Here is a 25,483-nt window from a genome sequence, read left to right on the forward strand (position 1 = left end):
CACTCCGAAGGACTAAGTCAAGAGAGCGTGATCGACTGACAGAATTGGTTGTCGGACTGTCAGACGTAATATTCCTTTTGTCTCTGTCGAATATAACCCTTGACAACTGTTAAAGTGCCAAGTACTGTCAGACGGAAAACACAACTGAGTTGTCGAACGATGGTGAACGCGTTGATGACACGATGAGAACGATGATAATCCATTTCACGGCCGATGGAGGTGACAACAAATAATGGCACGACCCGAATAGCAGAAAAAAAAGACGCGCCACGTGGAAGGTCCCATCCCCGACAATCTCCGTACTTTTCGCATCTTGTACGAGTGAGTACAATCAAAATCACACCACCTCTATCAAAGATTCTACTTGATCATCTACCAGACGACCTATTTGGGGATCCATCATCACCCGTCTTCGTGCCAAGTGTCCTTCGTATATCCGCCGTCTGAGACTATTAGATCTGATTCGTACATTCGTTTCATACATGATCAGTAATGTATACAACGCATAGCTCAAGACTTGTCGACTCACCTCTCTCCGCGATGCTTGCGTCGAACAACGGGGACGCGACTGATCCAATGGTTGAGCTCTCTATGTCATACCAAGATCTAGAACAAGGACTTACCTGTGTATATCCACATATACATCCGTCTCGTCCTATTGACCTTTCTATCAGCAATGCCTCCGAATCTGCGGTCCACGCGTCCACGCGTCCACTCACAATGATCTCCTTTCCTATCAGTTCTTCCACCACGTCCTCTAGAGTTACAAGTCCGACTGCGCCGTGATCGTTGCCTGGGGCATTCGTCACTAGCAGCATATGACTCCGTCCAGTTTGGAAGCTGGGGATACATGTCAGCTGATTCGGACTGTCGAGTGCGACGTTATACTTACTAGGACATGGCTGACAAAGGAAGTGGAGGGGTCAGTTTGTTACACTCACAATCACAATCGCTGATCTGAGCGACCCTTACCCTCGAACAACGTCAAATCAGGTGGACATTGGGGCAGAGCCTGCATGACAAGCTTCGAAGCTGGCGCTAGATCTGTTGGATCGTAGCCCACCAATCCCCTAATCCTGTGGACGGGTGTGAATTGTGGTTAGTCAACCGAGATGATGACGAGGGTAATTGGTAGTCACCCACGTCATGCAACCGCTATCAATGATGTCAGCTCCCCTACGACGTTGAGACAATACGGTACACTCACATGAAAGCCCCGGGTGAACTGGGCTCATAGATTGGTATTCTGCTGTATCCTTTCCTCAAGATCTGGGTACCAACATGAGCTTCCTGCGCTACGAGAAAGATGTCGTGATCATCTCTATGCCAAGGCTCACTTCTCTGACCAGCTCGTCGTCCTGAAGTCATGAGTTTGACATCAGCGCAGCTGCACTTCAATGTTATCTTGGGGAGGGGGCGCAGACTTACCACGATCCTTTCCGCTGAAAGGGTAAACATGTCCTCTTTCGGGGTCTGTTTTGCCCTAGTCAGCTCCGTTGCCAAAGGTACATGGTTACATTGAAAAGTCTTTCCGCTCACCATGATATCCGCCACTGTCTTCCCGGAGAACTCCAAGACACTCCCCAACATACCCAGCTCCTCTTCACCTAGCTTGTCCTCTACTCCAAGACTCACGAACGTCTTCAGTTCTGCCTTTCGATATGTCACAGGCTCGTCATGAGCACCAAGGACACAATCCAGGATCTGATCGGGAAAGAGGGGCAGCGAATCAGCCTCAGTACATGCCTGCGGGCACGACTACTCACCATGCTGATAGGCTTTGCAATTGGATACATGAGCACGATGAGGAGTCGGACTACGGGAGCGAATGTGGCTCCGATAGCTAGGCCGTAACGATTACATATGGCTATAGAGGTAGTTGTCGAGTTAACAGGGGGTTCGGAGTTAATCTGAGCGGTGTGGACCTACATTGTGGTAAGATCCTGTGCCCATCCGTGTATCAGCATTGGATCTATTACGCAGATTGAATCATCTATACTCACTCTGTAATATAAGCCGGTTGTCCAACCAAATGCTGCGTCAGTGCGTCGTCCATCTCTCCATCTATCTCGAAGAGAGGTAAAGCATACCTCCAAAGATGAGCTACAGGTCGCAAGTCAGTCATCGGCTATACACATCATCATACAATCAGAATAGGGAGACTTGTTTACAATCAAGAAAGTACTGCCCAGTACAGCTATCCATCCTCCTCCAACCTACAGCATAGTCAATTATCAGCCTCGCCATCACCGCCTGTAGCCAAGGCGTGTGCAGCGATCCCCATTCTGCTTCATTGACGACGCATTCCAACTCACGATCGAGTCGAGGAATATTGGCAACGAGGTATTGATCAATGTATTCCCTATACCATGATCAGCCATGTTCCCCAAGCTATTTTGCTGACGCCTCCCATGATTACAAGTTGACCGAGTGCGTAGGGATCGACTTACCAAGAAGCAAGACCACCAACATCGTATGTTTCCCCTTCTTGAGCAGATCAAGTACCCTCGGAGCCTGCAGTCGTTCGTCCTCTGTCCCTGAGATAGACAAGACTTGGAGGTTCACCTAGCGACGTCGAGCAATCACTGCGGGTTCAGTACGTGAAACGCAACGCAAGTAGCAGATTGAAAGTGGTCGGTGTACACGAGTGGGTGGCATCTCGATCTGTGCCGAGAGACATGATGCTGGGGATCGTACAACGTACCGTATCTAGACCCATCAGTCCTAGTGTCAAGCCTGAAAACACCCCTCCTAGCAAGACCAGACCAAATATGACAACGAGATACCACCCGAACAAGGGTGAATCAACCGGTACATGAACATGTTTCGACGTATCGCCTGGTTCGTGAGATCGCACACATGAACATGAATCGTAAGCTAAGTATCATTTGATTGATCTGCTGCACTATATGAAGGGAGTGGACACTCACTCATATTCCCCTCGTTGAGGTTGAGGAGACCCATTCCCGTATTGAGCTGTTGCTCACTCATGGCGATGTAAGGGTGCCTCATATCGCCCCGAGTACAGAGGACGTCCGATCGTGTTCGTGGGTTCTACAGTATCTCTGATCCGGTACGTTCCTATCCGACGATGATGGGCAGTGTGAACGGTGGTTGGCAAATCAAGATAAACTTTGGAGAGAGGATTAATTACGACATCGATATAACATTTCTACGCCGTGAAAGTTGATCGTGTGAGCAACTTCTATAAAGCACGTTCGTTATTTCGCGCACACAAACGTGGACCTGACCGGTTATGTCCCTACAGTAATTTGGAATTTTCCTAATCTTATCTCCTTAGCTAGGGTATAGTTCATCACATTACGTATCGTCATTAATATGGAACGCTACGAGTAACAACCACATATTATAGGATTATATTTAGTATTATTACCACCACGCAGCTTTGTGTCACTACACAATACAGAGCAGACTACACAGTACCTCTGAACGATCTCTGCGCAACCTCCCTCTCGACTCTAAAGCTGATCCTCCTTTGCTTCTGCTTTTTCCCTCTCTTCTTTCCCTTTACCCAATCCCAACGCTCCCTTGATCGTTTCTTTCGGTTTCTCTACCGCATTCACCCCTTGATCCAGCTTGCCCATCATACCCGTCCCACCATTACCAGCATTGGCATTATCATCATCCACCATTCTCGCTCTCTCTTCCAAATCTTCTTCGTCGGAAGAAGAAATACTTCCACCATCACCATCGGCATCATCACTGCCGAGTGAAGACGTACTTCCTTGTCCAATGACCATACCTTGTCCTTCTTTTCCTTTCGTCTTCTTCTGATCCTCTTTGATCTTCTCCAACTTGTCATCCGTGCAGTTCATAACGGTGATTTTCATTTCTGGGAATTGTTTCTCCAGGAACTTTTTGAGAACAGGGATAAGTTTCGCGTCAGGTCGATAAGTTCCAGAATCATTATCGATGATCAGTTCGTATGCTGCCGGATCCTTCGGAGGAGCTGTCTTGGGCGGTCCACCAGAGACGGGTTCGGCAGGATGAGTGTGTTGTTCTGGATCAGAGGGTGATTTATCGGGACGAGAGAGTCGACGGATCAGGAATTCACCAGACCAGGCGATGTAGATCTGTAAATGAAACATGTTTGCAGGTCAGCCAAGTCACAGGCGAGTGGTGTCACGGCGGCTTAAAGAGGGTCACTCACGTTGACATCCGAGTGCATCGTATGTTTGGACAACAGATCGATGCCAAACTCTTTACCGGTCTCCGTAAACCTGAACATCCCATCCAATGTAATCACATAGGTGAATATTCTTCCCCCTTGATCATAATGCACCATCTCCAAAAACTTCAACGCTCTCTCTTTGCCCTGTTCTTCCTCGCTACCGTTCGAGGAGAATTCGCCGTACTCTGTCTTCTTGTCGAAATTGTATATCCGTTCGTGTTGGTGATGCAGCGCTTTGTGGAGAATCCGACCTCGTAGTCCTGTACCGGTGAACATGCCAGAGACGAAAGGTTTGAAATCGACATATCGGTGATAGAGTTCGTCGGGAACTGGACCGCGTAGTTGGATCTCGTTGGCTTCGAAGCTGAGCGGGGCGGGAGCATCGACATGTTAGCATTGTTCACCTTCAAATGCTCCAGCGCCAGCGCTAAAATTGTATCCTTCGCCAGCAAACATTCCGAGATGGGGTTGGATCCTAGTCGTTCACACTCACTCATATTTCTCTGCACCTTTTGAATCCTTGCCCTTTGTCCCTGTCAACCTCCCGATCATCGGACTATAATGTTTGAACCAAAACCCATTGAGTGTATAGGCCTTTCCCGGTTCATCTCCCTTCTGATCGTTATCTTTATCCTTTTCCGTCTTTCCTAGGACTTCAACACTCATGACCAGTTCGGCATGTAATTTCTGACTTTTATGCAAACCCACACATAACCATCTTATAGCATAAGCTTTAAGATCCACCCCACTTCTCTTCACCTTGAAACTCTCTTCTCTGATCCCCTTGAACCCGGAGTCGAGGGGTCCACTCGTATATTCGATTTTACCCAATCTGTCATCATGATCTTGTGGATCTTCATCATATATCCTTGCTTCAAGTTTGAATCCGTCGGATGGTACACCCCCTACTACCCATGACGAATCCCATCGCGGTTCCAAAGACCTCTGAACGGTCTTACTTCGATAGCGGAGATAAGGATCTTTGTCGTGTCGTGTCTTGTGGGAAGTCGTCAATTGAGCCAAGATGAACGGGTCCGATAGACCGTCAGAGAGATCTGCAACGGGTAAGTTGGACGCGCTGTGGAAGGTGATTCGGACGGTGTAAGTGGGCGAAGAGGAAGGCGGAAGTCGGGTAGAGTCGTAGCCTCCCTCAGGCTGTTTTTCGTTGTCTGAGCCCATCGTAAGCTATGTGGCTGAGCGGATTGGCTTTGATAGAAGAGAGAGTAGAAAGGAAAGATGTCTAGGATATCGAGCTGGACAGTAGACAGATGAAGGCGGTAAGAAGACAAGTATGTTAATCCAACAAAGGAGTGATGGTGAAATCCTCTCCCTAGCGTTGTGAATGTAAAAATAGACAATCTCGTAACGGCGGCAAATTTCACAGCCCTGCCTGTGACAATAACAAACACTCATTATTAATAGCGTGACGTCACTTTACGGGGTGACAACCCAGGTCCGTCCAGCTCAGCATCCGTAGTCGCAGACTGCTTCGTCGACAGTGACAGGTATCATTATTGCTACCTACAGATGCACAGCGCAAAGAGGGAACGGTACATATCACTCTATTATAATTGGCAACAATGTATACAATATTACATACCAACTTCTCCTAACCCCCTGCAAGTGCTGTAAACCGCACAGAAACACAGAAAGCACTGATATCTCCCATAGTGGTCGAATCCCTCCATCTAGCTGCCACCCATCACTCAGGATCCCCTCGTCCCGAATAGCTTTCATCAACATCGACAAGATGGGATAGCGCTCACTTCTCTCCAAACCACCTCCTTATCTCTGCCAATTCCTTATGCCATCTCTCAAATTTACCTACCATCTTCGCCACCTCTTCTTCTCCGAATCCAACTTCTTCCCCACTCTCCGCCGCTTTATGCACTTTCATCAACTTCTTTGTTAGTTGTTCGTAAGCTGGGAAGAGTTCTTCGTACCGATCTCGTAAAGCTTCAGGGTCAGGATGTGATCCCGATCCCGAACCAGAACCAGAGGAACGAGAATGTGAAGCCGAGGTCGAACCTGGATAAGAGGTAGATCGGATTATCGGTGCAGAGGTAGGATGAACAGGTAAAGAAGTCGATATCTCCTCTCGAGTTTTGGCATTTCCGTTCACTCTGGCTTCAAGTGGAAGAGGAGGAGGAGGAGGAGCCTTCTTTCGCTTCACGCTGCTTGTATCAGCAGTTGGTGGTCGACCTCGTATTTCCCCTTCTTCACCACTGCTATTCGAAGTGTAGTCCACCTCTCGTGGAGGTCTCGCAGGCGAGGAATGTATCGTCGTCGTCTTGTTCTTCTTCGGGATCTTGTATCCCGTTCCTGCTGGTATCTTCTCCTTCTCCTTATCGCTCTCCGTTGGGACGATATGGCTCTTCACCTTCTCTCTCTCTTTCTCCTTTTCCCTCGTGACTGCCGCCATTCTACCACGTAACGGCTCTCCACCTTCATCCGACGAATAATCATACGATTCTCTTATATTCTTCTCGCTTGCATCACGTTTCCTCTTCCCATTCTTCTCCGTAGGTTCTCCCACTTTGGCCGGAGTCACTCTCGGACTCGCTGTGCCATCTACACCTTTGACATTCGGCAAACTCGTCGCTCGTTTCTGTTCAGCCATGAATTTTGCTCGTTCCTTTGCAATCTTACTTTGAGGTGCCGCTTTCTTCGATGTTGTACCGTCCGTCGTGGTCTTTGCTCGAGAAGCTGTCGGTGCGGGAGATTCCGTCCTCTTCTCCTTCTTCATGCTTGCCTCAACAGTAACAGTCGGAGGATGTTGCGACGTTGGGACATGAGTCAGACCAGTGTGCGCCGCTAGAGGTTTTTCCGAATCGCCAGACGAGACTGAGCCCGCACTGCTTTGATATCCATTCATCGCTTCTTGTTCCTTCTTATCCAGATCAAATCTCTCTTCCGCGTCGGCGGGCAAACCCAGCTCATCGAACGCTTCTCGAGCTAAGCGGACCACTTGCTGTTGTTCGGCATAGGTGTATTTCCACTGCCCGGGACCAATCTTGATTTTGGAGTATTGGTTGGGTAATAGAGTGTATGTCGGTGGGGAGGTAGGGGACGCCCGGCCGACCTGAGAAAGGGCAGTTATTAGCATCTCAGCTCAAGAAGCCAGACGAAACATCTGAGCATGGTTGCCGAGTGGTAGTGCAGGACTAAGGAGAACGTGTGGACTGTAATTAAAGTGGACGGTGGACGAGGGCTGCTCACCACATTCACCACTCTCATCACATTCTGTTCGTCGCCTCCCACTCTCCTGACGATATCAGCGACCGTTGTCGACCCTAACGCCAACAGCTGCATCACCCTAGTTTTGAGTGGTATCATTGGATGTCCGTTCCCGCTTGTACTCGCACTTGCTACCGGAGCACTCCCCATAGCTGGACTACTATGTGTTCGTCCCATCGTAGCTCCAGCAGCCGCTAACCTTTCCACCGGTCTAGCTTTCGCTTTCCCCGTTCCTGTCGATGTCGATGTGGATGTCGACTCTACTCGTACCGCTCTCTCTTTCCTCTCTTTGTCAATAGCGTCATTTTGCGCTTTGAGCTTGTCTGCTGCTCGGGCCGTGAAGGCGGATGTGATAGGGACGGAAAGACGAGTGGAGGCGATTGCCGTGAGTGATAACGAGGAGGAAGGTCCAGCGGAAGTGAAGGTATGGATCTCGGATGGGTTGCCGGTGGGACGGGGTTCAAGTTTGACAGGTGGTTGATTGGGAATATTGAGTGTCTAAGCGGACGAACAAATTGGTGTGTGAAGTCAGTTAGACACATGGGATGTAGATGCGGTGATAGAAATCGAGGACACACTCACCATTTCACCATCACCACCTATCGAGATCTCAATCCCACTCCCCGCTGCATCTTGCAAAGCAGACCACGCTTCTTCTGGGAACTTTATCAAATAAGCAGGTTTCGGACGTCGTCCTTCGCTCGGACCGACGAGTGGGACCGTACCAGAAGTAGGGAGTGACATATTAAGGGGATTTGGGGACGGTTAAGATACGATGGATTTTGTTGTTGCTAGAGTTGTGCTGGAGTGGAATGGCGAGCTGAGACACGGTATTGACTTTGGGACAGTCCGAGGGGAGGGCGGCATTTGCTTTGGAAAGCAGAGCGGGAGATCAATGTGCGTCGATGTACCTTCCTCTTCAAGGAAGGGGGATTGAGGTGAAGGTCAAAGTGGGCAGGACTCTGCGTTTCTGGATGATTGTGGTATTGCTGTCGCAGTGAAGAAGGGAAAGGAGAGTATGTTGGATCCTTTGAACAGGCGAGTCCTTTCTATCTTACGAAGGATGTTGAAGGTCGATAAAGACGACGGATCCAAATGTCAATGGAAGTGCAGGGCGTTGACGAGGTGATTGTTGGTACTAAAGAGATATGTGTGTATGTGCGGCTTTGAATATGCCGACGACCCTTTCTTTCGCCAGGAAAGAGAGATGGAGTCCGGTTATTGTCCCGCCATTGAGTGTTGATATTGATATTGATCGTGACCGAGACCAGCGCTACGATGGGGGCATACGGGTAAGAGTGGTTTGTTCAAACAGACTATGTGAAGTGTGTCGTTGGTGCCTAGCAACTATGTATTTGATGTTTAGGAAGGTAAAGCCTAGATGATGAGGATGAGGATGAAGAATAAGTTCTCAACAAGTCCGAGCGGACAGCGGAAATGAGACGGACAGATGAAAGAAGGAGAGCCGGAAGTCGGCACCGGAACTTGTGTTGTCACCACCGCCAGTCCACACCTGAACTCGAGCTGTTTTCCAAATACGACGTGCAACACACGCGCACACACCCTTGAACAATACGCAGCAACGATGGATTTGCTCGCCTCTATGTGTTACATGGAGACACCTCGTAATACTGACTGCTGATATGCATACGTCTTGTTCTTCTTTATTCTCACTACGCTCTACAAGTTACATTATACTTGACGATAAGCTAGCTTGTAAATAATCTAAGCAGCGATCCTCTGCTTGACTTGCGCGTGAGAGAGCTTGAGGAGATCGGAAGAACCACCGATGAACTCCTTGTTGATGTAAACGTGGGGGACGGTGCCTTGGCCGTTGAGCTCCTTGAGGTAAGCTTGGATGGCGGCTGAGAGGGGGGAGAACAAGTATTGTCAGCACGTCTCAGATGGAATCGAAAGACCAATTATGAATTATGAGGATGAGGAGGATCAAGAGCAAGTAGAAGATAGAGTGGAAAAGATACTCACAACCATCGTCACGCTCGTCAAGCCTGTAGTGAGGAACGATTGTCAGCTTGAATACTACCGTGGTGGCGTAAGATGAAAGCTCACTCGAGGATGGCGATATCGCTAGTGTCCTCGGAAAGATAAGACTTTGCCTTCTTGCAGTACTACAAAGGTAATGTCAAACGTCAGCGAGGAGACCTGTCTAAGCCTGCAATAGAAGTGCACTCACAGGGCAGTATGACTTTGAGAAGACTACGACCTTGTTATCGGCGATTGTCTTGTCGACGAGAGATTTGACTTCTTTGCTCATTGCGATGTTTGTTGAGATTGAAGACCCCAGTTTGAAAGTTGTTGTTTGGTTGAGGTTGGAAAGAGAACTCTTTGGTTTGGTGATGAGATGTGAAGATAAAGAGGTAAGACGTCGAAGTGCAATGATGCTCGAAGACATTTATATATGAATCGAAATAATGGGAGAACGCAAGAGAGTCAATTGGTGGTGATTACCAATCGTCACTATTATTATTATTCAAGCTCAAGCTGCTGGGGGAATGTCATCATCGCATCGGTTGAATTTTACAGTTCTGCGGTTAATTTGGGATGAGAACAAGCGGCGTTTGACTCCGTTCTTGGATAATAATAATTCTCTTCGACGCGTCGTTCATCGACCGACCCATCAGTATCTTCGATGTTAGTAAGTCATCTTATTCAGCAACAGCAACGATGGTGAGTAATCATACAGCGGAACGGATCAGCATCGACGTCGATCTCCATCTGTGCACAACGTACCCACTATATTCTTATATCATCTCGCTTGGGGACACCGCTGCAGTACATACCACCCATGATGCCCGGTAGACCGTGACCATTCCGTACTCTTATGCTTCCGATACTCACTCACATATACCCTGGAAACATGAAACGTGTACATCGACCGTTCCTTCACGAACAATAGGCAAAATACGAACTAAAACTCCGTCTTGACTGAACTATTGAACTCAATAATATAGGTACTGACGGCCATCGGGGGGTCTCGGCGCGGATGTCCAAGCTCATCATCAAATGTTCGCGTTTCAAACATTAGGGGCGGCGCGAACAACTACCTGCGCATAGTCTTCAGAGTGTACAGTATGCATCAACTTACATCTGATCTCACTATCATTGCAGTCTTTTCAATGTCATACGTGGTCTTTCCAGTGTGACTTTCATCATTCGGTCTTACTTCCCGATTTCGAAGGAGGCGTAGCACCAGTCGTGGTTACGGGGCCAGTTGACCTCGAGCACCCTCCCTTACCAAGACGCTCAGCTTCGGATCTGGACTTTCTGTTCAAAGGCAAAAGTCAGTGATTAGCGGAAGGAGGGAAATACCGGACAAGTCCTTTCGATAGATCCGTCTGAGAGTGGTACCGCTTTGTGAGTAAAAGGTATCTTGCATTGCACAGTGCATCCTTTGCTTTGACACCGCATGGAGACAGGTGCTAATTGTCCACTTGAACCTTTGCTACTTCCACAGCCATTTCGAATTTCACCCTTGTTCTACCTTCTCCCCACCTGGTCAAGCTCGACTTATTGTTCAGGTGTAGCGATCCGGTATCGCTTCACGTGGTTCTCTATCTATTCTTCTTCAGTCATCTGGTTTGATCTCGAGCATCATACCCCCTTTCGGCCGCGGTAACGGATACTGCACCAATCACGCAGATACAACGAAATCAACCAGTCTGAACTGAAACCTGGACGCGACAAGCTGCTTGCAGCGCATCGCATCGCATTGCTTCCACTAGGCTAGGCTTGCTGAGCAGCCTTCCCTCTCTCGACAACTTTTACTCTCTCGATCCGAACGACATATACACATTGGTACGGGTTTCCTTGTAGTCTTAGTTTCAATCATTTTCCCATTCAGTTTCTTTTTTTTCCACTGTGCTTTAGATTCTGATTTCGGTCCTTGTTTTCCCGTTTACACTCTGCTCTGGCTAGGTCCAAGACAGTCATCACATACTTTCAGAGACACGTCTCGTCTCATCTACCATTCTTCCTCATCGTCATCGTCAAAGTCGCACGATGCCATCCCAACTCCCATCCCCACCCCCTCGACACCCTCGGTCTCCGTCTATGCCTATGCGATCTGCACATGGTGCTCATGCGTATAGTGGGATCTCGCATCAGGTCGAGACTCCCCCTATGCCGCAATGGGATACACCGGTAAGTTTATCGTTACACTCGAACTCTCATATACATAAAAGCAATCTTGTGTCGGGTACTGTGCTAATAAGACTTCGGTTGATTCTCCTTTTGCCAGACTTCCCCTTACCGCACTACTATTGCTACTACTGCAACTATGACAAGGTCTAATCGACATGTCCTCTCACCACATCGGGCTGCTCCTGCTCCACCACCAGTGCCTCCTCTCCCGGCTACAACCTCGTCTCCCTCTCCTTATCCATCAATGTTCAGCATCACCAATGCGTCACCCGTAACACTTCGTCGCGAAAGAGGCGGCGTGACATCATCTCCCATCTCTCGGTCCATATCCACATCTTCTACAGCTTCATCATCTTCGTCAACATCTCAACGTGTCTCAACGCCACCGCCACCGATAAACAACACCAGTAACCGATCGCGACGTAACTCCAGGTCAAGTTCGAAACTCCTTCCCGCCTTGGCTCTCACGCCTACGATGTTGGACGAACAAACAATGCCTTCGCCACAGAGTTCAAGGTCGAAACGTATTGCCGTTGATTACTCGACCAGTCCCAGTCTTGGTCCCAGTTTCGGGTCCGAGCCGATTGTTTCACCTCCACTTGATGGAGCAGCAGGCGAAGAAGTGCAGATTGTAATTAGTCGGGAAGGAAGACGATCAAGAGCTGTCTCAGTTTCGGTTCCAAATTCGCGATCAGCAATAGGTCTCGGATTGAATGTTACCGGTGGTGTGGATGACCTCGATTGTTTACCTACGCCTCCCGCCAATGGGTTTGTAATGACGAGGGACCGATCACCCAGCAGAACCATAAACACAAATGCAAACAGAAGACGTCGTTCGCCCTCTCGATCACCTTCTATAAACTTGGCCACCGAGAGTGGAGGAAGTACCCCACCACGTCCCGCTCGTCGATCGTCCTCGGCTTTACCTTCCCCTTCCCCAGCTGCTCGAGCCAGACGAGGACCTTCCATTCTGTCGCCTAAACCGCTACCGCACTCACTCGTATCCAACGACCTCTTACCCCCTCAACCGACCTACACGAGAAGTATCTCGCCTTCTGGAGATTCGATATCTACTATCACCGTTTCTCCTGCTTCAACCCCGCGGCCAACAGTGCTCGACCTTCCAACAAGCTCCGAGCTCCCAGCATCTGCACCGGCACCAGCACCAGTGTCAAGCCAGCTGTTGGCGACTACAGTGGAAAGTGCAGACGCTACTGTGAGCGAGAGCACGCCTATGGGAGGAAGAAAGAGAGATTCCGCTCAACGAAGACTTAGTGCTCTGCGAGGACTTGTAGCTCACCTTGATTTCAACCAGCCTTGGAGTCTTTCGGAGAAGACCTTGGAAGAAAACAATCTCTTCTCCCCTGGAGCATCTTTTGACCTACGTCAAGATCCAGTGCAGGAGCACGATCGATATCTGGAAGCAGATCAAGGCGGATACTTTTGGGCTTGTGGAGGTACAGAAGACGAACGCCGAGGCTCAGACGAATCGATCACTGAATCGTTCATCATGTCGTCTTCATCCGAAGAGGGCTCCTTGGCCAGCCCGGTGCAGCCTATCTCTTTACCCTTGCCCTATATCAGGGCTGATAGACCGAGAGGGATCATCGAATCTGAGATCGCTGAGACTCACGGTTGGCCAGAAACGAAGGCAAACTTTGCGAGTCCTGACCTCTCCAACACCAAACCGACGTCGACTGAGTACCCTTTCCCACGAACCACAGTCAATGTCACTCCTCTGAGACGAACCACCTCCATGTCACGCAATAAGCAAGCCAGCTCAACACCCCCACGTCGACCAAGACAGTTCCGGTCGTCTTCTGAGCTACTGTCCCGAACTCCTGAACCACCTCGACCTGCGTCCAGAGCTCGGAAAGAAGTATTTGATGTCGCCAGCTCTGGCTATAGCAAATGTCTCGAGCCAGGATCACCCGTGTTGCCAGCTACACCAACGTCTACATGGCGATCCTCCCTGTCTTCAGACGAGACTTATCATCGTCTAATGCAGAACCACGGACCTCTCGAGGTGAAAAGACAAGAGATCATCTGGGAGATGTGCGAGACGGAACACGCTTTCATCAAATCCATGCGAACAGTCCTTCGTCTGTTCGCGATTCCCCTCAAAACCCCTCAGGGCGAATGGATCTCTGGTATCCCAGCCAAGATCACCGATCTCTTCGATTCACTCGAATCTATAAGTCATGCGCACGGGGTGATCTCTGCAGCCGAGCGAGATATGCGAAGACAATCAGAGGCCTTGGATGTAGGCGCCTTTGTCGGGATGTTTAAGGGCTGGGTGGGCAAGTTGCATGTCCACGAGTGGTATCTGTTGCGATTCGAAGCGGTCGTCCAGTTGGTGGAGGAGAATGTGAGAGATCCAGAAAGTGTTTTCGGGGAGTTTGTGAGGATGCAGATGAAGGAGGAGGTATTGGGCTCCATGTCGCTTGGAAGTATGCTGTTGAAACCTGTTCAAAGATTGACCAAGTATCCTTTGTTCTTGAAGGTGAGCTACGCGTTTCCCACCACCAAAAACGACGTAGCTGACTTGGATGATCCATAGCGCCTTCTTGACGTCACGCCTTATCCCCATCCTGCGCATGCTGAGATTCTCTCCTTGCTCTCGACGACAGAATCGATTATCCTCACTTTGCAAGCTACCAAAGCCAGAGAAGAAGATTTCGAACAGCTGCAAGCTCTTGAATCTCGACTACAAGGTCTTCCTGAAGGCTTTGTCCTCGCTCAACGGGGACGAAAGTTGATCGGTCAAGGACAGGTTGTTCGAATTGTACCAGGAAAAGATCTCGCTCCTGTTTTCAGTGCTTCCGTAGTCTCTGGTAGCGGTATTCAGGGACGAGGCCGAGCGGGGAGTTTTCATTCTTCAAGAGGATCAATCTCATCCACCGTATCGTCTTCAGCTCCGTCAACTGCTGCCTCTTCTGTCTCGCCATGGGACTTTTCGGCATCTCTCACGCCTTCGAGAACGTCGGCTTTCTCGGTATCATCCACCAGTTCATCGTATTATGGTGGACCACCATCTAGGTCAAACTCGATCAACAAGAATCAATATCAAGCATCACCGTCTCCCTCGCGTCCTTCGACCGTGACGAGATCCCCTTCCTCCGCGTCTTCCTTCTCGGCCGACTCCTACTCGTTCTCTCATTCGAGACCGACAACTCCGAGCTCGTCTAGCAAAAGCAGGAAGAAGGAGAAGGAGGAGAATCTGACCATGTTGGTGTTCAACGATTTGGTGGTTGTAGGTCAGGTGACGCAGGAAAGAGCGGGAGGTCTGTTCGGTGTGGGTGGAGGGAGAAAGAAGGGCGAAAAAGGGCTGAAAGTGCTTGCGGAGGTGGAGGGTGGAATCGGGAAGGTCGCAGAGGTGAAAGATTGGAGTGGATGGGGTGGTAAGTTTTTTGTGCATGGCTTCTTCGACTATACAGATGCTGATCTTAAAATCCTGCAGGTCACTCGAACCTCTTTTCGGTGACACTGGTCCCCGTGTCTAGCTCCATCCGTAACCCCATGACACCCATAACGCACTGCTTCACACTCTCTCCAACCACTGGACAAGGGATGATGTCCACCTCTCCGTCGCTCCGATCGCTCAAATCTTCACTACCAAGCTCGACCAGCTCGTCAACTCTGGCAGCAGCAGCGGCGGCAGGACTGGGACTGAATTGTCCGACTGTCAAAGAATTAGGAGGATGGATGGGTACTTTGGGACAAGCGACAAATGCTAGCAGAGGATCGGACTACGTGCTGGAGGAAAAAGAGGTTCTAGAAGAGGGCGAGGAAGAGGGTGTGCATGCGTGGAACAACGATTGTGAAACTAAGGGGTATGCAAGTTAAAGGCATCGATAGATTATTTTAGAAGCGCTACAGTGTAGCAATGATGGGTTGATAACATGAATGCGAACATTTGGAATGAAGGGTTTGTTTAAACAACCGTGCCTGAGAGAGTGCGATGATCGATCGTGACTCACTGGACGATAACAAGAAGTGACGACATACCATGCTGCTTGTTCAACAGTGACAACGACGACGACATCAACAACAACAACACAAAAACTATCAGTGTTAGACTTGTACACCCATCATCTTCTATACATTCCACGCTCCTGCGGTGATTTAGAAGCACTACTAAAGCTACTCGACGAACGGGGAACGACCGTCCAGTCCTTCCTCATCATTTTGAAAACAAGGCGAGAATTTCAGATTTAAGATTGGGATCTGACCAACTGTTCAATCTCCATCTTCATCTGTCCGCTACGGTACTGTACGCTACTCGAGATCAATCACCCTCACCCGACATCCAAGAGGGACGACTTAGATCGACACGATGTCGCCGCATACTATAATCGATCCGTACAACCTTACGATATCGTTGCTCATCACATTAGCATGGCAATTGGTTGGATTCGCAATCGCTTGGACGTTGCAGGTGAGTTGTCAGTCCTTAACGACTTTGTATTCTTCCCATTCCCAAGTTTCGAGATGAGAGTTGAGGCTGAAATAATACTACGTGTTTTGTTTTGTTCGGTACATAGTTTGATAAGATAACAGAGTGAGTCGTACCTCAACGAAGGAAGCTGTGAAAGGGGTAAGCTGATACTTTTGGGATGGTGATGTCGTTTCGTAGTTTCACTGTGAGTCTATCTATAGCCTCTTGCCTCTTTGACACTCGGCTCATGGTCGTTCTATCTTGTCCATAGGGAGGATCCAATTTCTTCATCTTGGCATTGATCACTCTCTTGACTGGTAACAGTGAGTTGCAATCCCTGTCCCCTGTGTCTACTGCTTTCGCAGAAGGAGGAGGAGGACGACCAGCAGGCGCACTACAGAACGACTGCTAACACGCATTCTACATGGCAGCTTTCTATGCTCGGTATGTCCTCCCCTACACTAGCCTTCTGTCATCCGAATCCGAATGCTCACAACGTATTGCTGACTCGCACTCGCAGGAATATCATGTGAGTTCTCACGTCTAGTCCGAACACTCGTTCAACGTGTGACTGCTGACTTCTCCCGATATCACAGCGCTTCTGTGTTCATGATGATTTGGGCCTCACGTCTCGCTGGATTCCTTCTCTTCCGTGTTCTTAAAACGGGTAGTGAGTCCACCACTCACCCACTCACCCAACAATGTTCACCGATCGGATCGGCTAACATGCGGTTCCCTTCGCTAGGCGATACGCGGTTCGACGATATCAGATCTCATTTCTTCAAATTCGCAGGATTCTGGGCTGGTCAAATCTTATGGGTCTGGGTAGTTTGTAAGTCCCCTTCTTGCCTTGATGAACTGTAAGTCAAGGCCAGCTGATAGACGGTTGTCTTCCGAACTAAAGCCCTTCCCGTGGTCATACTCAATTCGCCAGCCGTGTCTGATCCTGCCAGAGGAGGGGGTAATCCGTCTTTTGGGACAGCGGCGGATATACTGGGTGTTATCTTGTTTGCGATAGGATTGTTCTGGGAAGCTGTAGGGGATGTGCAGAAGGTGAGTGTGACGTGACAGGCTTTTCAATTTACATTAATACATCGTTGAATTGAAACGAGGAGAGAATGAGAAGTCATCGTTATCTTTGGGTCGGAGATGATTTGAGCGCATGCGGTGGGTTCGGGCTGATTCGCGTTACTCATCGTAGTACCTGTTCAAATCGTCGCACCCACCAAAAGGTCAGCCTTGCACCAAGGGCTTGTGGCGATTCTCGAGGTGAGCCCCTTTTTTCTAGCCTCACAGACTTTGCCGTCCCGCTTTGGGATCTCAAATGCCCGATGAGGCTGACTTGTCTGAGTGTAGACATCCACCCTACTTTGGCGAGATCACTCTCCATTGGGGTTTGTGGGCGTTGTGTCGTGAGTGACAAGTGGACCCCTTCGAACCTTGGAAGCGGCTTGCCCATTGTGGCCAAGTACGATGAAGGATCGAGGATCGTTCGTTCGAGTACTGATACTGATACTAACCTGTTCCTCGCGTCACCTTAGTCTCGCCCGCACTTCACTCTCCCCTCTCTACCAATGCAAAGAGAGCACAATACGCTTCTGTTGCTGCCCCAATATTCACAATGCTCTTACTCTTATTCTTATCGGGTATCCCAACTGCTGAAAAACCTACATCGAAGAAATATTTCCTCTTATCGCACAAATCGTCAACGAACCGCGACTCCAATAACAACAGCTCTCCCCCACAATCAAGTTCGTTCACGCGTGAAGAGGATGGGAGTGCCATTTGGACGAATTATAAGTCGTATCTACACAAAACTAGTATATTGTTCCCAATCCCGCCAAGTTTGTATAAACCTTTACCGGGTTGGTTTAAACGTACTGTGTTGTTGGATTTCCCGATGTACAAGTTTGATGAAGATAAGGATGGGAAGGAAGCGATTGAAGAAGAGAGGAGAAAGAGAGCCGAGGCGTGATACTGTAGTGATATCAATGTATGATGTATATGTTACATCATAGTCCTCAGACACAATGTTTGGCACTTCGTTTGGTGAGTGTGTACCACAAGAGTTGCAAACCTTTCCGTCTGGGGACTGTACAACTGGTGTCCTTTCATGTAACGTTGTTGCTATACGAGTAATGGTACGGGGCGAGATCGTGGAGCCAGGGCCAGAATGTTCTGTGCTTTAGCTTGATTATCAGCTACCGTAACACGTTCCTTTACATTGTAATATCTAAAGAATGTCCGTTCCATTAATTAGTTGATTGTAAAGATATAACTATTCGTACTGTATATGATATGGGGAGAAGCCCTTTTGATTTCCTTTTGCTACATTGGATAATTGAACCAGACCAGACCAAAAGAAACCGTAACCGATGCTAAAGATGAGGACTACACCTTTCTCTCTCGCTCCCGCTCCCCTTCTTCAAGTGTATATGCCGGTGTGGGCGTCGAATTCGAAGGAGATTTCGATTCCATCTCCGAGATTGCTCTCTGACCTTTTTCGTTTTCCTTCCCAGTCGCATCACCGGAAGATTCGGAGACAGAGAGTTCTGATCCATCTTTCGTCTCTGTTGATGTAGCTGTCCATTGAGGCCAGAATGATCGATCTGAAGGACTAGCTCGAGTGACGAAGAACCATAATACTAGTGAAAAGGCTAAAAAGGCGATCGTCACAGGTTGAAGGATCCATACGCCGTACTGCGTCATGTCAACTTCAAGCTGATATTTTTCCGAAACAAACTAGCTCACTCTTTCAGATATGGCTCCAGCGATGCTGTTACACACGACCGTCAGCTTGCGGTATTTGGCAGTCTGAGAATGAGAGTCAATTACACTCACAATGGCATCATTGCGCTTCCTGCTTGACCGAGACTCGCAATCCATCCGATACTTCCACCTTGCAGTTCTCCGGGTATGATCTCGGCCACGACGTTCATGACGATCGGGTACAATGGGCCGAGGAACACACCAACGAGAGAGAAACAGATGGAATTAGCGACGATGGAGTGCGTGACCCAAATTATGACGGATAACACGATAGCGAATATCGAGCTACCAAGCATCGATCGAGTCAGCAAATACACTTCCTTTACGATGGCGAGGACAGAATAGCTCACTAAACCCAGATGGAAAGGTGATGGCCAAGCTTGTGTGTAACCGGGATCAGAATAATTCGACCGATTGTGATGCCTGAATGGCATGAGCGATTAGTCGTTTCCTCAACTACAATCCCTTGTTGGACTCACCCCCAAAGTAACCCGCTGAAACGTAACCAGCATTCGAGTCTCCGCCTCTTTCGTCAATCAAGAATGAGGTCTGCGAAAAGCGACAGTCTCATCAATGACTCCGATCTTCTTGGGGATTCCAAACAGAATATGCAAAACTTACCGCCCATCCTCCGATCATTACCTCTACTCCAACCTACATAGCCAATGGATTCGTCAGCCAATCAGGTCGACCACGACCATGATCCCGCACAACTCACATAGATGAGGATGTAAAAAGCCATAAAGTGCACGGAAGGTGTCTTCAAGATCTGCTTCATCTTTCCCGAGCTTCCACCAGCTCCTTCCACGTATCCCGCAGACACCGGCACTGTCCGACGTTCCCCTGCCGCTTTCTCATTCTCGCTCAAAGGTGCCTCCTGTCCCTCCACTGCTCGGTGACCGACGATCTGCTCCTCCGTTCTCAGCTTGAAGACTATGAGCAGCGCAGCAACGGTGATGAGTGCCAATCCTAGCGATACGGCATAATAATAGTAGACTTCTTGCCCGACGTGTTGGACGAAAGCGGTCGAAACAAAGGGCGAAACGGTAGCGCCGAAACCGTACATGGCGTGCATGAGGAACATTTTGGTGATAGCGTTGGGCAGTCGTGTAGTGAGGGAGTTGACTTGCGCATCCTGTGATTGAAAGTCAATCGACATCGAGGTCCGGGAAAAGAAAAGAGAGAGAGAGGTGCGTCACGACTCACCTGTAGACCCAAGCCGAATCCGTTGGGAATGAAAGCTATCACGAAGAGGGGGAAGGGTGGACCCCAACACATCAAGACATAGGCTACACCTCCCATGAAAGCACCGAAAGGCGCGGTGATACCGAAACCAAACCGATCCGAGATGTAGACGTTGGCAACACCAGAAGCGATAAATCCGACACATGAGGCGATCCAGATTGTAGCGACTAAGCAAAAGCGTGACTCAGTCGAGATCATCTCTGCGTAGGAAAAGTATGGGTCCAGGTGTACTCACTGACAAGGTAGTTGACCTGTGATATAACGACGGCATGAGTGACGAACTCGGACTGGGTGTGACAGAAGCGCGTGTCCACTCACATGGTAATACTCCTGAAGTGTGGGCAGTAACGGTCCTTGACTGGCATCATTCCATCCAGCAAGGAACATGACTAGAAACAGGACTCCCCTTGGAGCAAGGCAATTACCGTTCACTGAGTCCGGGGAGATATTTCGAATAGATAGATACTCACAACATCACTCTTGATTCGACCACTCCAGGTAAAGGCATCTCCTTTCTCAGTCTCTTGAGAACCAACGGACTTTTCCCTTGGATCTGTGATCGCTCTCCATGTTCTGCGTGGGCCATCATCACGGCTCCCGTGGCAAAGGTCGGTTCTATAGGTTCGGTCGGTTGCAGCTCGTCTGACAGATGTGAGGGATGGTGACGCAATCTCGAAGAGGCTCTCGAAGGAGCGGGATGTTGCGATGCCATGACTTGCGAGGTATGAACGGTAGTGGCTCAAGTGTATTGCAAGGGGCGAAGAGATGAAACGACGTTAACAATCGATCCTATGCTGTGTGTCAATCCTCCAGATTATAGTTGCACTTGTCCGTCTCCATGACCCGTCTATATTCGTACTGTACTTCGAGTTCTAGCAACCTTCCTTGGTATAGAGCGAGGTAAGATTCAACAAAATGAGAGAGGTTAAACTGTTGATTGTCTCCATATGGGGTACAATGTGATAAAAACGGATTTAGACGACGTGCTTGGCGCATATGTGGGGCCGAGTCGGAAAAAGGGCCGGCCAATTTAGCCGATAACTCCAGGTGAGTGGGATTTGGAGAGGTCGCCTGAACGCTTCAAACGCTTGAACGACGTGTATACTTGCATCAGCCAGATCATAATCCATCCGTGCTTTGAATCGAATCATGAATGACATCTACTCAGACTGACATACTCGGGTACATATAGCCAGAGCCGGGAGTCCAGCAGAAGCCCGACTATTGTCAGGTCACGATGCGAAGCTCGGCTAGCGTCGTTGGCCACTGGCTGGGCGATGCGTTATTTCGATCTGCATGTCGCTTTATGTTGTACAACGCGTAGGTATAGCACAACAATGATGCAGTATCAACTCAAAGTCACTGAAAGGTGATTTCATGTGTTCTCTACAATCACAATCGAGTGATATTCCAAGTTTTCGCTTCACTTACGTAACTAGTAGCTTCACGGAGTCGACCAAGCATCGCTTCGTCGCGTACGGTGAGATTGGGTTTTGTGGTTTTCCCGAAAACCATCCGGCGGTTCGTGCTTCTCTTAGGGCTACCGTCGATTGATTGATTGACCTTTGAGCTTTAGCCGCAATTCCAGGGATAAAGTTGCACAGGAAATTATAAGGCAGGTCGGGAACAATTGTATCGCGTACCGGACGTGGAGATGCATAGATAATGAACCTACTTGCACGGTTGACCACACTTCCTTGAACTTGTCGTGGATTGCGATTGATGGTAAACCTGGAACTGTACAGGAGATCGCGTCGAGTATGATACTCGTACGGTGTAGCTGGCGGGTGGACTAGCGCCTGGTCTCGTCGATCAACAATCCACTGAAGCAGTCCTAACGTGGACGGTCCCTCCACCGGGTCCGTGCATGACAGACACATACTTGCGCGTCAGGCAGTACTCACTCACTGCTGTGCTCTTCGTCTTCTATTCTTCACTACTGAAACATTGCATAAGCATAATCACGATCAAACACCATCGTTGTTGCCACATTAGCATAGCATAGCAGACAGCGGTCTTTGCCAAGCACACATCCGAGTTCTTAACTTCTTGGCGGCGCTGTACGTCTGCGTAATCCTGGAATCCACCATTCCCGCGTGTCAAAAGTATGACACATACGTTCACACATCGGGTACGGAAGAGTCTAGGTGGGATTATGGGGAACAACAACAATGTTAATACAGCAGAAGGAAGTGGCAGTGGGACTGGGATGGTGAGTCGAGTTGGTCGCGTAGCAGTAGTAGTACGAGTCTCTCGTCTTTCGTGTCTTTTAAGGTTGCGAAACACGTCGCATTCATTTTTCATCTCTTTGCTTCTTCATGAATGGTGATCTGTGTGTGTGTGGAGAAAGACGGATGGACTGTATGAAACAATGCTGTTACATCGTGCATGCGCATGTGCATTGTACTTGTACCGAGCCACGTTTTGGCTTTGCTTTCATTACGAGAGAGAAGCGAGAGCGAGAGGGTGAAATCGCAGTTGGCACAGGAAAAGGGGAAAAAAAAAGACACCAAAAAAACGTCACAGTGGAATTAGTTAGAGAGAGTCATTGGCACGGGGCAAGGGGGCGAGAAAACCGCGGTCTCTTTTTTTATTATGTAGTTATTTTGTTAGTGGGCTACACTGCTTCCACGATTCTGGGCAATTCCATCCATCCACCCTTCCTATCCATCCATACCATCCATCCAGCCTTCCTGCCCTATCCCTTCCATCTTTGGATCATCATTTCATCGACTTTTCAGTCTTCTACTCACTTCCACTTCGACTTACAGTACTCTTGTCGAGAGAGAGAGAGAGGATCATCATCATTGACACGTCCCCTCTGTGTGTGTGTGTGTCTACGACCTCTTTTCCCCCTTTTTTGATTTTTAATTGCAATTGATCTGCGCATTTTTCTATCTCTTGGCCTTGTCACCTTCCCGCTTGGCTGTGGTCGCCATCCATTTCGTTTACTCTTCCCCATCGCATCCCTTCAATTGCTCGGATCTGAATCATTCCATCGACATATACGCTTACGCTCCCTCTTGCAACAAATGCAGTACGGCAGTCAATCTCCTAACCTAGGACGTGAACCTCTTCTCGCATCTGCCCAAACTCCTGGCATGTCCCAGCGTCTTTCCGAATCATCACTCGCATCATATGACAATCACTCTCAAATGTCACACCGACTAACCAACAACTCCAGTCAAGGAGGTCCCAATTCCTACGCGTCTTTCTCCTCCGCCAACCGATTCGGTCCCACCGCGAACCTCGCACCATCCACGGCATCAGGCGCCGCTAGAAGTGCTGGGTATTCTTCTGGCTCAGATGCCGCATTGACAAAGGGTGGCTATGCACCTGCGGGTCTGGACGACGATGATGATCTGGATGATCATCTGCATACATTCACCGCTGCGGAGGAGAAGGATCTAACCACTCCCTTCGACATCACTTCTTGGAGAGGTTGGGCTAACGCTATCACGCTCGCCGTCCTCGCTCTTGGAGGTGTAATGCTCTTCGCCGGTTATCCCATCCTCTCATTCTACTACGGCGACGCCCATTCATCAGGTAGCAACACGTCGGGTTACAATCTCGGTGGTATCAACGGCAGTGGACAATACCCCTCATTGGGAAACTTCCCCAGTCTCATCGACCCCGATACACCTGATTGGGCGTACTCGAGGATCGGCTCCACCGGCGACGATTGGACTCTTGTTTTCTCGGATGAATTCAACAAGGACGGCAGGACTTTCTACGACGGTGACGATCCCTTCTGGACAGCGGTGGACATTCACTACTGGCCAACTGGGTGAGTCAAAGTTTAGCCATCTCATCGAGTTGAGAACACCACTCACGATTTTGTTAACGTTCGCAGAGATTTGGAATGGTATGATCCTTCTGCGATCACCACCAAGGACGGACATCTCTTGATCACCATGACCCAAGAACCCATTCACGACCTCAACTTCAAGTCCGGTATGCTTCAGTCCTGGAACAAGTTGTGTTTCAACAAAAACATGTACTTTGAGGTATCGGCCAGTTTGCCTGGTACAGCTGCCGTTGGAGGTTTCTGGCCTGGTATTTGGACTATGGGAAATTTGGGTAGACCTGGTTACGGTGCTTCCACTGAAGGTGAGTGTCGAGAGATCTTCCCATTGCATAGCTTGCAAACTGACGAAATTGACCTCCAACAGGCATGTGGCCGTGAGTTGTTCAATCGCGTTTCTGGGTGTAACTTCACGAGTGGCTGGTACTGATTTGCTGTCCTTGGCAGATACACATACGACTCTTGTGACATTGGTACACTTGCCAATCAGACTTGGGTCAACGGTACGGGTCCCGACGCCGCTTTGACCACCGGTTCCAACCAAGGTCCCCTTTCCTACCTTCCTGGTCAACGAACTTCTGCCTGTACATGCTCTGGAGAAGATCATCCTGGACCAAATGTCAAAAAGGGACGAGCCGCACCCGAAATCGATATGGTTGAAGCCCAGATCATCGTTGCCGAGGGTCGAGGAGAAGTATCTCAATCATTCCAAGCGGCACCCTTCGACGATTTCTATCAATGGGACAACTCCTCCGCCAACTGGAAGTGGGAAGACTCATCCCTCACCTACTTCAATACCTATCTCGGAGGTACCTATCAACAAGCTGTCTCCAGTCTGACCAGGACACCGAGAAATATCTACTACGATCAGCCAGGAGAGAACAAGCAGTTTGCCATGTTTGGTTTGGAATACCAAGCCTTCCCCGATCAGAGAGAAAAGGGTTACATCACCTGGTACTCTGACAACAAGACGAGTTGGACCGTCCAGGCCGATGCGCTTGCCCCTAACCCTAGGACCGAAGTCGGACGAAGAATCATCCCGGAGGAGCCCATGGCTATCGTGAGTGACAGTGGTCGTTGTGTTTTCGCTGCGTGGCAGGCCTGACATGACTTGGTTATTTTCCCCTGCAGGTCTTCAACTTGGCAATGGTGAGTGTTGCGCTTTGTAACTGTGATCAAACGAACTTGTTACTTATCTTCTGGTCCGTTTAGTCTAACAATTTCCAAAATGTCGACCTTACCAACTTGCGATGGCCCAACTATCTCCGAGTCGACTACGTTCGAGTGTACCAACGTCCTGATGCCATCTCGGTCGGCTGTGACCCTGAGGGTGAGTTGGGTGCATCTGTTCGTCCGATGATTCGTGATTATAACAGACCTGTGCATTTCTCAGACTACCCCACGGCGGACTACATCAAGCGACATGAGAACGCGTACTCGAACCCTAACCTTACACTCTGGAGCGATGCCGGTGAGTGAGCAGCCTGGAATCTCGGGATCCAAGTACTTATCTGTTTGGCTCCCCTTATTAGGCTATACATTCCCCAAGAACTCGCTGAAGGACGGCTGTACCTAAGCGATTAGTGGGATGAGAAGGGTATCGCACCAAGAAGAAAATGAAGACAAAGATGTGATG

The 25,483-nt window shown here is 49.2% G+C and overlaps 9 protein-coding genes across 9 annotated transcripts; 4 read left to right on the forward strand and 5 right to left on the reverse strand.

The window, feature by feature from the left end:
• Nucleotides 1–337: 337 nt before the first annotated feature.
• Nucleotides 338–3,012, reverse strand: CI109_106643 (uncharacterized protein; the record flags this gene model as incomplete). The annotated part of the gene is made up of 19 exons (XM_032008326.2): nt 338–449; nt 530–568; nt 624–655; nt 720–840; nt 893–902; nt 973–1,076; nt 1,144–1,155; nt 1,208–1,269; nt 1,338–1,358; nt 1,429–1,473; nt 1,540–1,704; nt 1,767–1,867; nt 1,930–1,943; nt 2,004–2,103; nt 2,186–2,216; nt 2,316–2,362; nt 2,451–2,565; nt 2,705–2,838; nt 2,931–3,012. 19 exons carry the CDS (start codon nt 3,010–3,012, stop codon nt 338–340), a joined length of 1,347 nt encoding a protein of 448 aa, XP_031857385.2.
• A 467-nt stretch (nt 3,013–3,479) lies between these two features.
• Nucleotides 3,480–5,371, reverse strand: CI109_106644 (uncharacterized protein; the record flags this gene model as incomplete). Its single annotated transcript, XM_032008327.1, has 3 exons — nt 3,480–4,094; nt 4,172–4,556; nt 4,686–5,371. The coding sequence occupies 3 exons, from the start codon at nt 5,369–5,371 to the stop codon at nt 3,480–3,482; spliced, it is 1,686 nt and encodes a 561-aa protein (XP_031857386.1).
• A 583-nt stretch (nt 5,372–5,954) lies between these two features.
• On the reverse strand, nt 5,955–8,173 carry CI109_106645 (uncharacterized protein; the record flags this gene model as incomplete). The annotated part of the gene is made up of 3 exons (XM_032008328.1): nt 5,955–7,274; nt 7,412–7,927; nt 8,012–8,173. 3 exons carry the CDS (start codon nt 8,171–8,173, stop codon nt 5,955–5,957), a joined length of 1,998 nt encoding a protein of 665 aa, XP_031857387.1.
• A 981-nt stretch (nt 8,174–9,154) lies between these two features.
• Nucleotides 9,155–9,704, reverse strand: CI109_106646 (glutaredoxin; the record flags this gene model as incomplete). Its single annotated transcript, XM_032008329.1, has 4 exons — nt 9,155–9,294; nt 9,416–9,438; nt 9,500–9,558; nt 9,624–9,704. The coding sequence occupies 4 exons, from the start codon at nt 9,702–9,704 to the stop codon at nt 9,155–9,157; spliced, it is 303 nt and encodes a 100-aa protein (XP_031857388.1).
• A 1,745-nt stretch (nt 9,705–11,449) lies between these two features.
• CI109_106647 (uncharacterized protein) lies at nt 11,450–15,436 on the forward strand (the record flags this gene model as incomplete). Its single annotated transcript, XM_032008330.1, has 4 exons — nt 11,450–11,590; nt 11,688–14,093; nt 14,151–14,991; nt 15,051–15,436. 4 exons carry the CDS (start codon nt 11,450–11,452, stop codon nt 15,434–15,436), a joined length of 3,774 nt encoding a protein of 1,257 aa, XP_031857389.1.
• Nucleotides 15,437–15,926: 490 nt separating this feature from the next.
• Nucleotides 15,927–16,440, forward strand: CI109_106648 (uncharacterized protein; the record flags this gene model as incomplete). Its single annotated transcript, XM_065967880.1, has 4 exons — nt 15,927–16,028; nt 16,135–16,151; nt 16,227–16,233; nt 16,300–16,440. 4 exons carry the CDS (start codon nt 15,927–15,929, stop codon nt 16,438–16,440), a joined length of 267 nt encoding a protein of 88 aa, XP_065823952.1.
• Nucleotides 16,441–16,640: 200 nt separating this feature from the next.
• Nucleotides 16,641–18,003, forward strand: CI109_106649 (uncharacterized protein; the record flags this gene model as incomplete). The annotated part of the gene is made up of 6 exons (XM_032008331.2): nt 16,641–16,698; nt 16,774–16,860; nt 16,933–17,081; nt 17,230–17,297; nt 17,385–17,440; nt 17,570–18,003. 6 exons carry the CDS (start codon nt 16,641–16,643, stop codon nt 18,001–18,003), a joined length of 852 nt encoding a protein of 283 aa, XP_031857390.2.
• A 416-nt stretch (nt 18,004–18,419) lies between these two features.
• Nucleotides 18,420–20,754, reverse strand: CI109_106650 (uncharacterized protein; the record flags this gene model as incomplete). Its single annotated transcript, XM_032008332.1, has 11 exons — nt 18,420–18,728; nt 18,780–18,804; nt 18,870–19,082; nt 19,148–19,220; nt 19,277–19,346; nt 19,419–19,451; nt 19,516–19,932; nt 20,004–20,209; nt 20,278–20,293; nt 20,361–20,448; nt 20,513–20,754. 11 exons carry the CDS (start codon nt 20,752–20,754, stop codon nt 18,420–18,422), a joined length of 1,692 nt encoding a protein of 563 aa, XP_031857391.1.
• A 2,320-nt stretch (nt 20,755–23,074) lies between these two features.
• On the forward strand, nt 23,075–25,423 carry CI109_106651 (uncharacterized protein; the record flags this gene model as incomplete). Its single annotated transcript, XM_032008333.1, has 8 exons — nt 23,075–23,829; nt 23,896–24,152; nt 24,215–24,224; nt 24,295–24,907; nt 24,979–24,996; nt 25,060–25,177; nt 25,241–25,318; nt 25,380–25,423. The coding sequence occupies 8 exons, from the start codon at nt 23,075–23,077 to the stop codon at nt 25,421–25,423; spliced, it is 1,893 nt and encodes a 630-aa protein (XP_031857392.1).
• Nucleotides 25,424–25,483: the final 60 nt, after the last annotated feature.

Source organism: Kwoniella shandongensis, chromosome 12 (genome assembly GCF_008629635.2).
Source record: "Kwoniella shandongensis chromosome 12, complete sequence".
Lineage (NCBI taxonomy): Eukaryota > Fungi > Basidiomycota > Tremellomycetes > Tremellales > Cryptococcaceae > Kwoniella > Kwoniella shandongensis.